The sequence below is a fragment of the Hemicordylus capensis genome, chromosome 3, assembly GCF_027244095.1.
Source record: "Hemicordylus capensis ecotype Gifberg chromosome 3, rHemCap1.1.pri, whole genome shotgun sequence".
Taxonomy (NCBI): Eukaryota; Metazoa; Chordata; class Lepidosauria; order Squamata; family Cordylidae; genus Hemicordylus; species Hemicordylus capensis.
This window is the reverse complement of record NC_069659.1, coordinates 208,291,574-208,302,319: the sequence shown is the minus strand read 5'-3', so window position 1 is coordinate 208,302,319 and position 10,746 is coordinate 208,291,574. Positions and strand designations below refer to the sequence as shown.

At 44.3% G+C, this 10,746-nt stretch overlaps 1 protein-coding gene across 1 annotated transcript in view; it reads right to left on the bottom strand.

Annotated features, from left to right (window-relative positions):
* Positions 1–7,984: 7,984 nt before the first annotated feature.
* LOC128351680 (uncharacterized) overlaps positions 7,985–10,746 on the bottom strand; it is a 337,204-nt gene continuing 334,442 nt past the window's right edge. The window contains exon 3 of the mRNA XM_053311427.1: positions 7,985–9,035. Coding sequence (XP_053167402.1) covers positions 8,422–9,035 — 614 coding nt within the window. The 3' untranslated portion in view covers positions 7,985–8,421. The remainder of the gene's footprint in view (positions 9,036–10,746) is intronic.

Here is a 10,746-nt window from a genome sequence, read left to right as displayed (position 1 = left end):
ACAGAGAATGGCTCTGAAGACTGGAAAAGCAATGAGCTTGTGGAATGCATCCACAATTATTTCCCATGAGACACGGTGTTTCAGTAACAATATTAAAGGATTTGGAAGCAAGTTGGAAAACAAGTACTTTTATTATGAAGCCATCAATTATGAGTCATATTCACAATGGAAAGAAAAGCAGCCAGATATTCAAAGACAAGTAATGTTTTCAAGTAAATACAGAGGCACAGTACAAAAGGGAAAGGGAAAATCAGTACTTATCATTTTAGGCTTGTGTCCCCCCCACCCCCCAAAAAGGTTAAAATTATCCATTTACTTTCATCTCTTTCACTTTCTGCACTAGAGGTAAAATAGAGCATATTTTGGCTTGAATGTTCCAGACTGGCTAAAGAAATGCTATGGGAAGAATACTTTTTGGTTCTATTCCTGATCAATAATAATATTGAGTTGTACTTCTAATCACAATCTTGAATGCCACAGTTTGCCTTCTGTAAAAACCAGCATAGTGACATGTTATTTGACTTTTTGGGGACTGATTATTATTCAAAACAAGCACAAGACTAATCACATATAACACTGTATGTATGTATAGGTTTCTATATCCACAGACATGTTTTCATGTGAATGACTGTACATATGTTCATTTTAAAAGCCAACACAAGAGCCCTGTTCTCACAGAACCATAGCATTTAGATTTGAAAGGAACCTCAGATGTCCTCTAATCCAACCCCAGCTCAGTACATGAATCCGATACAGTCTCCCTGACAGGGGGTTGTCCAACCTCGGTTTGAAAACATCCAGTGAAGGAGAGAAGTGAAAGCAGATTATTTCACTACTGAACAGCTTTTACAGTTAAGCAATACCTTCTAATGTCTAGCCTGAATCTGCTTCTTTGTAATTTCAACCTATTGGTTCTAGTTTTCCTCTCCAGGGCAAGAGAGAACTAGTTCATTTTTTCTATGTGACTGCCCTTCTGATATTTGAAAATGGTTATCAGATCACTCCTTAGGCTTTTCTTCTCCAAGCTAAACATCAGGGGCGTATCTAGGGTGGGGCAGGCAGGGCATGTGCGCCGGGCGCCACTTGAAGGGGGGGCGCCATTTTTTATAATCAACTTTTTTAAAAAAATGGCCACTGCACATGCTCAAATGGCCTCTGTGAGGCCCTAGGCCATGCCAGGCCTCACAGAGGCCATTTGAGCATGCACGGTGGCCATTTTGTTTTCAGTGGCCATTTTTTTTAAAAAAAAAAAATTTAAAGTGGCCACCACCCATGCTCAAATGGTCCCTGCAAGGCCCTAGAGGCCAGCGGGGGAAGAGGGAACCTTTGCAGACTCCCGCCATGGCCTTTAGGAAGCCCCCTGAAGGGGCTACAGGTAAAAAAATTTATATTATATATTAATATAATATAAGTCACTGTACACATATTTAGTTTGGCACTATGTACAGAGAATCAGGGCTTGTGAATACTGAGCTGAAGCTTATGAGCTAGGATTGTATTCATTTGCTCTTACTTTGCTTCTTGTGATAAGTGAGTTAAATGTGATGGCTATTAATGGTGAGTCTGTCTTTGAATCAGTGTGAAATCCTTAGTATTAAGGCCCACTGGGAGTTTCTTAATCTCTTTCTCTCATTTTAACTATCTTTCTGAAATATTAGAATATATTCCAAGCAGTGACACAATTTACTCTGCATTTTCAGAGTATATGAGAAAAGTCAAATTCTCCATTTATTTTTAAAACTTGTGTAATAGTGATGCTACAATGCACAGTAGACAATTAGGCAGGCGCTTCTGTTTAGTTTTCCAAGTACACCTCCACATAGTATTTGGGTATTTCATGAGCCCCAGCGTACTGAAATTTGTAGTTTTCCAGCATTTTTTTTTTTTTTGGTCTGGCTACGTCCACTGCTAAATAGTTTTTGAAATATTAAAAGATTAACTAGCTTTACTTGTATTTTTGAGCTGATAATATGGTAAAGTTATCTGAAAGATGGGTGTCAGATGTTTGGAAAGGGGGTACAATTTCAGTGTTTGCCCTGGGCGCTATTTTCCCTAGATACGCCTCTGCTAAACATACCCAGCTCCTTTAACTGTTCCTCACAGGTCTTGGTATCCAGGGTTTTCATCATCTTTATTGCCTTCTCTGAAGCCATGCCAATTTATCAATGCCCTACTTAAAATGCAATGCCAGAACTAGACATGTATTCCAAGTGAGATCTGACCTGTACGAGCAGAGTGGTATTAATTACTTCTCATTGTCTGGACTCTATGGCCCCCTTAAAACATAACGGCAAACCATGGGTCCAACAGACCCACAATTTGCCCCCCCCCCCCCGGCGTGCTCCCAGATGATCATGATCCAAGTCTGGGAACTGGCAATGGGGGCAGGACTGGGTGTGTGTGCTTCCTCTGACCCTGGAAGGACAGACTGCACCAGCCAATAGCATGATAGCCCATAGGAGGAGCTTTTTCCCTTAACTCCAGTTCAGAGTTGAATCCCAATCCAGATGACACAGCAGTGGAAATGGACCCTCATTTGGGTGAGTGAAACTCACTACAAACTGAAGGTTCATTCCAAGGTTTTCCAGTGAAATTGAAACTGTGATTGGGTCCAGGAACCAGGGTTCCAATCATTTGGATGATACGGCGGGTGAAACTGAGGTGAATTCACTTCAGGTTGCCTGTTATATCTGAAGGTAGCCTGTGGTAATGCAGACTAAGACTGCATCATTTTTAAAGCAATTGCATCACCCTTCTTGCTCGGGGTCAACTTGTGGTCTCACTAAGACACTTAGATCCTTTTCACACGTACTGCTTGCTGACAAATCAGGTCCTCCACCTTGTGCATTTGATTTTTGTAACCTAAATGAGCAACTGTATATATATATATTTGCTGTTGAACTTCATCTTGTTGGTTTTGGTCCAACGTTCAAGCCTGTCAAGATTATTTTGAATTTTAATTCTGTCTTCTAAAATTTTAGGTATCACCAACACCCCACTCCCCCTGCAATCCTCATGATTTCTGAAATCATGACTGAAATGAATATCCCTCAGAGTTTCCATAAATCCTCACCACATTCAGTCAATGCAAGAAGGGGGAGCAGGACCACACTGCTGACCATGCCCATTGGCCATTTTCCTGGCAGATGAACATTCCACTTGCATAAGACCATAGGGACCATAAAGATATCTGCCACAGAAGAAGGAACTCTGATCAGCAAGAACTCTAATAAGAAGAAAATAATATTTTCCATTATTATTGTTATCATTGGCTGACATATTGCACAAGGCAATACCAGTGTTTCTGACCTGCTGAGGTTGCTGTGCATGTGGAAGGCAGGCCTGGCAGTGTTGCACTAGCATGGCTATTTAAAACAGCATGTGGGCTGTTTTAAAGACCCATTTCCACTAGAAAGGGCCATTTCCACTAGAAACAATGGAAGTAGTGTTGCACAAGTGCCCATGCACTGTTTTAAGTAGTATACTCTTACACAACATTGCCAGCACTGCCTTCCACATGTGCAGCAGCCCCACTGGGTCAGAAAAGCCAGCTCTGTGCAACATGTTGACTACCATTACTATTACTATTGTTATTGCTACTGCTACTGCTATTGAATTGTTGGTCACATTTGTACAGAAAAAATGTTGGAGCTAGGATCCTGGCAGCATCAGCTCTCAGCTGCAATGTCTCATAGTGATCACTGGGGTTTATTAGGATCATGGATAAAAGTGCTGGACTCCTTCCCTTCTTGTTCTTCCAGTGTTAGGCTTCATTTTGTCTCTCCAAAGATGGCTATTTGTTTTTGTCTCTCTCTTCAGCCATGAGCTAGAGCTGAAATTAAGCTGCAGGCCTTTTCACATTTGTTTGTAACCTTTTCTTTAAATAAATCCTTGTCATTCTTCAGTACTAAAGAACTGCCTTAAGACCTCTTGCTTGGCGCTTTCTCACCAAACTGGTTTTGCTTGGCTATTTGGAGACTGAACGGCCATTCTTCCCCTACAAAGGGTTATGGGCCCAGAAGCCAGTAACTAAAAGAGAAAAGCCTAGAGAGTTAAATAGGAAGCAAAGCAAAGAGAAAAGCTTTAAAAATGGAGACAGCAGAAAGACAGATGATTTAAAAGTTGCAAGGTCCTGAGTAGGAGCTCTGGTCTTTCAAGATGGAAATGCTCCTCAAGAGTCATGGACTTGGCAGTGTTCTGCACACCCAGCATCCTGCAGATGCAGGAATGGAGCAGAAAGAATGGGACAGATGAAAAGGCATCAGGAATTATTTGCTTGGTGGTGAGTCACCCAGTCTTACTGCATCTAAGAGACAAAGACAATGCAAATAATATGTGGGAAACTCTGAAGGGATTATATAAAAAGAAGTCTGTAGTTTCCAAAGTGCATCTAGTAAGAAAACTGAGCAATAAAAGAGTGAGAGAAGGAGAAAGTCTGTCTAAATGAAATGTTAGAAATATCTAGGCAACTGCAAGCTCAAGAAGTAATCATGCCAGATGCAGTTTTGATAGGATTGTTGTTGAATAGTTTGCCACATTACTTTGATAGTGTGACTAGTGCCTTGGAAGTCAAGGAGGATGCAGACTTACAATTTGTAATTAACTGTCTAGAGGACTTTGATTTGTGCAGATGGAACGATAGGCAACCAAAGAAAAAGTGAAGATAATGCATTTAGAACTGTGCAAAGAAATTAGAAATGCTTTATTTGTGGAAGCCCCAAGCACTTGCAAGATTAGTGTCCCAAGAATAAAGAGTTTGCAGACAAAAGGCAAGCAAAACAAAGTTGCAAAGAGAGAGAGTCATCTGGGAACACAGAGTACAGAACTTACAAGAAATCAGAGACTAAAGCTAATAAGCAAAGGATATACCTTGCAAGAACAAATAACATTTTGGAATCTAAGTCTGAGAAATACAGCAGTGGCATTTGCATTGACTTAGGTGCCACAAGCAACCTGATTAGAGAAAGGGAGAGATGTATAAACCTAGATACAAGTTGTAAAATCCCTATATATTTGGCAGATGAAAAGCTGTTGTATGAAGAAGGGAAAGGATTTGCACAGTTGCTCTGCAAACTGGAGAAAGGAGAAACCATTGAATTAACTAGTGATGAAGCTTTGTATGTGCCTACCCAAGAAACAAGTCTGGTCTGTAAAATATGCTACAGAAAGGGGCTACAAAGTAAAATGTAAAGGAAGGCACTGTTTCATTACTCATAAAAAGGAATTGCGTATGAAGGCAGTTTTACAAGAGAATGGATTGTTTAACTAGAATGTGTGACTGAAAAGGTCCAAGCTGTGAAGGAATGCACACACAAAGGATGTCTGAATTTGTGGCACAGAAATTTAGGCCATAGAGATGCCAAAATGATCTGTCAGGCTGCAAAACTGGATTTGGTAAAGGGTCTAAAAATAGCCCCCTGCAGCACTGAATCAAAGTGTGCATGCTGTATAAAAGCAAAGGCAACATGGCCTGCTTTTCTTCCACACAATGAAAGTGAAAGACAGCAACCTTTGGATCTAATTCATAGTGATGTTTGTGGACCTATGCAAGTTAATACATCAGGAGGGAATAAAAATGTCCTTACTTTCATTGCTGACTATTCAATGACACATACACATACCTGCTAAGTTGAAAGGGACAAGTACTAGAAAGACTAAAAGAATATGTTGCAAGAGTGAACAACAAGTTTGGGAGACAGCTGCAGATCCTCCACACTGACAATGGTGGCGAATACACTGGGAATGATGTCATAAGATTCCTAGAGGAGGGCACTGAACACCAAAAGACTGTTCCTTATATGCCGGAGGAAAATGGAGTGTCAGAAAGAAAGAACTGTTCTTTTATGGAAATGATGAGATGCATGCTTGTAGATGCTGGTTTGCCGAGAGGCTAAAATTTTGCTAAATTTTGGGGAGAGGCAGTAATGACTGCTAGTTACCTGCAAAACAGATTGCCAACAAAGGCCACAGGAACAATGCCACATGAACTATGGCATGGCTACAAGCCCACTTTGAGTCATATAAGAGTGTTTGGATCTAAAGTATACACCTATATACCAAAAGCCAAAAGGACCAAACTGAACTGTTGATTTGAGGAAGGAATACTTGTTGGCTATTCCATAGGAAGCTAAGGATATTGGATTTTAGATCTTGCCACAGAAACAATTAAAATATGCAATGTAGCATACTTCAGTAAAAATGAAAAACCAACCACTAGTGAACTGCCAAATTCAGAGCCCAGTTTTCAGCTGGAGATAGAATCAAGGCAATATGACCAAAAGGAAGGATTCACTGTAAGTTTTACAACTGGCAGAGATTCAACAGAAGAGGATGCTGGTGATGAACAAAGGATGTGGCATTCAACATGACAAAATAAAGGAGTTCCACCTAAGAAACCTTCCTACATTGCAAAGGGAGAAAAGTTTCAAGAACCAAGCATGTGGAAAGAAACTGATATCTTACCTGCAACTGAAGCACAAAACTAGAAGGAAGCTGCAAAAGAAGAAATGAAATCATTGCACAAAAATAATACATGGACACTCACAGAGCTACCTGAGGGAGAAAAGACTGCGGGGTGCGAGTGGATTATTTAAATTAAGCAAAATACAGAAGGAGATGTCCAGCATTACAAAGCGAGAGTGATGGCCAATGGGGAAGATTATGATGAGACATTTGCTACCATTGTAAACACACCTCAGTAAGGACAGTCCTAAGCACTGCAGCAGCAAAGAAAACACAAGTGGGTCACATAGACATGAAAACTGCATTTATTCATGGAGACACCAAAGAAGATATTTATATAGAACAGCCTCCAGGATTTGTGGAACCTGGTAAAGAAAAACTTGTATGTAAGCTGCAGAAAAGTATTTATGGACTAAAGCAGTCTGCAAGAGCCTGGAATGTCAAGGGATCAACCCAAGGAAAGGCTGACTCTGGCCTTTCCAAATATCAAATTTGGAAACCAAATATCATTTGTGTGGAATGCACAAGAAAAGGGACTTGTAATACTGATGTATTGTCCAAGTGACCAAATGGTAGCAGATGTGCTAACTAAGCCATTGCCCAGGGATCGTTTCAAAACCTTGGGAGAGAAGTTGGAATGTATAGACAGCAGCATGAGGCAATGAGTAGGAGTGTTGGAGCTAGGACCCTGGCAGCATCAGCTTTCTGCTGCAATGTCTCATAGTGACTGTGTGTGTGTGTGTGTGTGTGTGTGTGTGTGTATTAGGGTCATGGATAAAAGTGCTGGACTCCTCCCCTCTTTGTTCTTCCAGTGTTAGTCTCCATTTTGTCTCTCCAGAGATGGTTGTTTGTTTTGGTGTCCCTCTTCAGCCATGAGCTACAGCTGAAATTAAGCTGCAGGCTTATTCACATTTGTTTGTAACCTTTTCTTTAAATAAATCCTTGTAGTTCTTCAGTACTAAAGAGCTGCCTCAAGACCTCTTGCTTTGCTGCTTTCTCACCAAACTGGTTTTGCTTTTCTATTTGGGGACTGAACTGCAATTCTTCCCCTACAACCTTCCCCCTCCCCATAATAATTAAAAACAGCAAGATCAACACAAGATTAAAAACACTGCAGAAATCCTACAAATCAGCAGACAGGAGTATCTATTGCACAGTACTAACTGACAGAAATGCACAACTGCATTAAAAGCCTGTGGGTCAAAATAGACAGAGTAACAATCATAGAGTGGTCACCAAATATAGCAGTCTAGTACCAAGTTCCTCTATCTTCTCTTTTTAAATATTTTGTAAGTTAGTTATAATGTGGAATAAACATTTATTAAGTTAGTTATAAGTGGAATAAACATTTTTTAAGTAAGCAACATAGAAACAAAGTGTAGCTATGAAAAACTTATAATGCGACATCTTCAACTTGTGGGTTTCCCCACTGCATTTATCCTTTATTGGCTGCTACTGAGGGAGGGAAAGTGCATAATTGTTGTATTGTACCCAGACCCAGGCCCAAGAAGACACGGAGACATTTGTAGTGGGAGAAATGAGCCACGCTTTATTAAATTAACATCCAACATGGCGGACTGTAAGGTGATGAATCACCTAAATGAAAACAGTGCGGGCACCTAGGCCTGGGCTAGGATTCCTTCATCCTGCCCATAAGCCAAAAGGGGCGACACACCCTGGCTCAGGAAAGAGGCAGGTACATCCCGCCTAGTTCCTTCACAGCCAACCACCCCCTATGTGAGAGGGGATCTGGGCAGCTTAGGATCTTTACCCACCCCGGACCGCACAGCCCAAAGGTTGGTAAAGTCCCAAAGCAGGTTTCTTGGCAATCAAAGTCTTCCCGTGCCGCACAGGCCACAAGGAAGCGATTGACCAATCCACCTTAAAATACCCAAGGGTGCTCACCGATAAACTATACCAACTTACCAAAGCCCGCACTGTTCCTGCCACAAAGGAAGGTTAGCCCAAGCTTGACCTTCCTACCCCCCGCCAGCCCAGACTTTCAGCAATAGCCCCCTGGATGTTGCGAAGATACAGGTCGCAACCTCTTTCGGAAAGATGAACCCCATCAGGGCGAAAGAGCTCCGGAAAACGAGCAGCCAGATCCGGCTGTCGCAAAACAGACCCTCCAAGAGCCACGACCTCCTTCCCAATGGCCGCTGAAACTTTCCTACGCGCTTTCTCCAAGTTCAAGCCGGATCGAGCACCACGCCAAACCCTGCGCTGAAGCCAATTGATCCAAATTATCCGAACCCCAGGAACCCACCCGCAGAACGTCACTAAATCCGAGGAGGCTTGCTGAAAGATGGACAGACCAGTCCGCCGGCCCAAATCATTCTCCCCCAGGTGCAAAACTAAAATGTCAGGAGGGGGGAACCTATCTAAATGGTCCCTTAAAGCAGGTAGCAACTGACCCCAGAGCATGCCACGCATGCCCAGCCAATAAATGGAAGCACGGCCCCCAAACCCCAACTGGGAACCCCAGTGAGAGGTGCTGGCCCGTTTAAACGCCCAGAAGACCAGTGAATGGCCAAACAGCAGGACTCGGACCGGGACCGCCGCCCCACCAGCACCTGCCAAAAGAAAACAACAGGTCAGCATTGGAACAAAAAACGTCCGCTGTCAGCGCACGTAACGCCTGACCGCCACGGACCTCCACTGACCTATTTTCCGCACGTCAGTCTCCTGCAACCCTATACGGGTAGCGGTAGTGGCGGCACCGATGCGGAAAGAATGCAACGTCAGCCCCTGGATAGGCACCCCCGCGGCCCGCAGGGCCCGCCGTAATACTGCAAGGAACTGATACTGCGTGAGAGGAGACTGGTTCTCGTGCGAAAAGAGGCACCCGCCTTTAAAAGGACCTAATGCCACGTAATGCCTCAGGGCCGTGACCGGGCACACACCCGAATCCCGGGCTTCAGCCAGGCGCACCGCCTGTCCCCTACCCCTCTGATCAGTTTTAGAACGGCGAAGCAGCAAAGAAACTTCACCTGCCCCGAAGGAAAGATCAGAAAACACGCCTCCCTAGAAGAGGTCGCATTGTGGGGAAGTAATTCCCCAGGGCGAAAGGCCCCGAAAAAGGCAACTAAGATAGCCGCCCGGAAAAGGACAACCTCCCAGTGACTAGCACAGCACCCGTCTAGGCAGATTAAAGTGGAAGCAACCAACTCTAGAGTAAATGGGCGCCTAGTATCCTTAGACTTGGGGTTGCTCCTCGCCCACCCCTCCAACATGCGCCGGACCCGTGGGTCGGAGGTGGCATCACCAACCCCCCTAATCTGTGCCTCGAAGGCCAATGCGGCCAAATAGCCAGCCAAGGTAGATGGTGCCCTACCCGCCCTACGAAGGAAAACCAAAAACTGCTGAATTTGTTCCACCGGGACAGGCCAAACCTCCACCAAACCTTCAGCCTTCCGAAAAAGAGAAAAGGCCTCGAGCTTGGCTGCGTAGCTCGCTCTGGTGCTAGGCGCCAGAGAGGCCGCTATGGCCTGCTGTGCTTCCGCTTGCCAAGATCCCATAAAAAGGCCGGCATGGGTTCCGGGTGCAGGGAAGCCTCGGGTGCTAACTCTCTGAACCTGTTTAACTGAAAACGAGAGAGAGCATCAGCTATATCATTCCTAATACCCGGGACATGACGGGAACGAAAAAGGATATTAGCCCGCAGACATTGCAGGACTAAGGCCCGAACCAGACCCATAACCCTAGGAGACTGAGAGGTCTGGGTGTTAACAATCTGGACCACTGCCAGGTTGTCACACCAGAACCGAACCGAGGAGTTGGCGAACTCCTGAGCCCAAATGTGGATAGCGACAACAATGGGGAAAAGCTCGAGGAAGGTCAAATCGCGAACCATCCCCTGCTCGACCCACTCACTAGGCCACCTGGCAGCACACCAGCGACCCCGAAAATAAACCCCAAACCCTATACCACCCGCAGCATCAGAGTGAACCTGAAGGTCTGCCTCCAAAAGCCACTCACTACGCCAAAAGGCTACCCCATTGAAATCAAGCAAAAAGGTCTCCTAAAGGGCCAAGTCAGCCCGAACCCCTTCAGTAATCCTCACCCTATGATGAGGGGCCCTAAGACCTACAGTCAGGTCGCACAGCCGGCGCAAAAAGGCACGGCCGGGGGCAACGACCTTACACGCGAAGTTGAGGTGGCCCAAAACAACTTGCAATTCCCGCAGAGTGGCCTTACGGGATCGGCCAAGTGATCTGACTAAAGCTAGAAGGTCCCCAAGTTTACTAAGGGGCAACCTGGAGCAACTGGACACCGTGTCCAGTT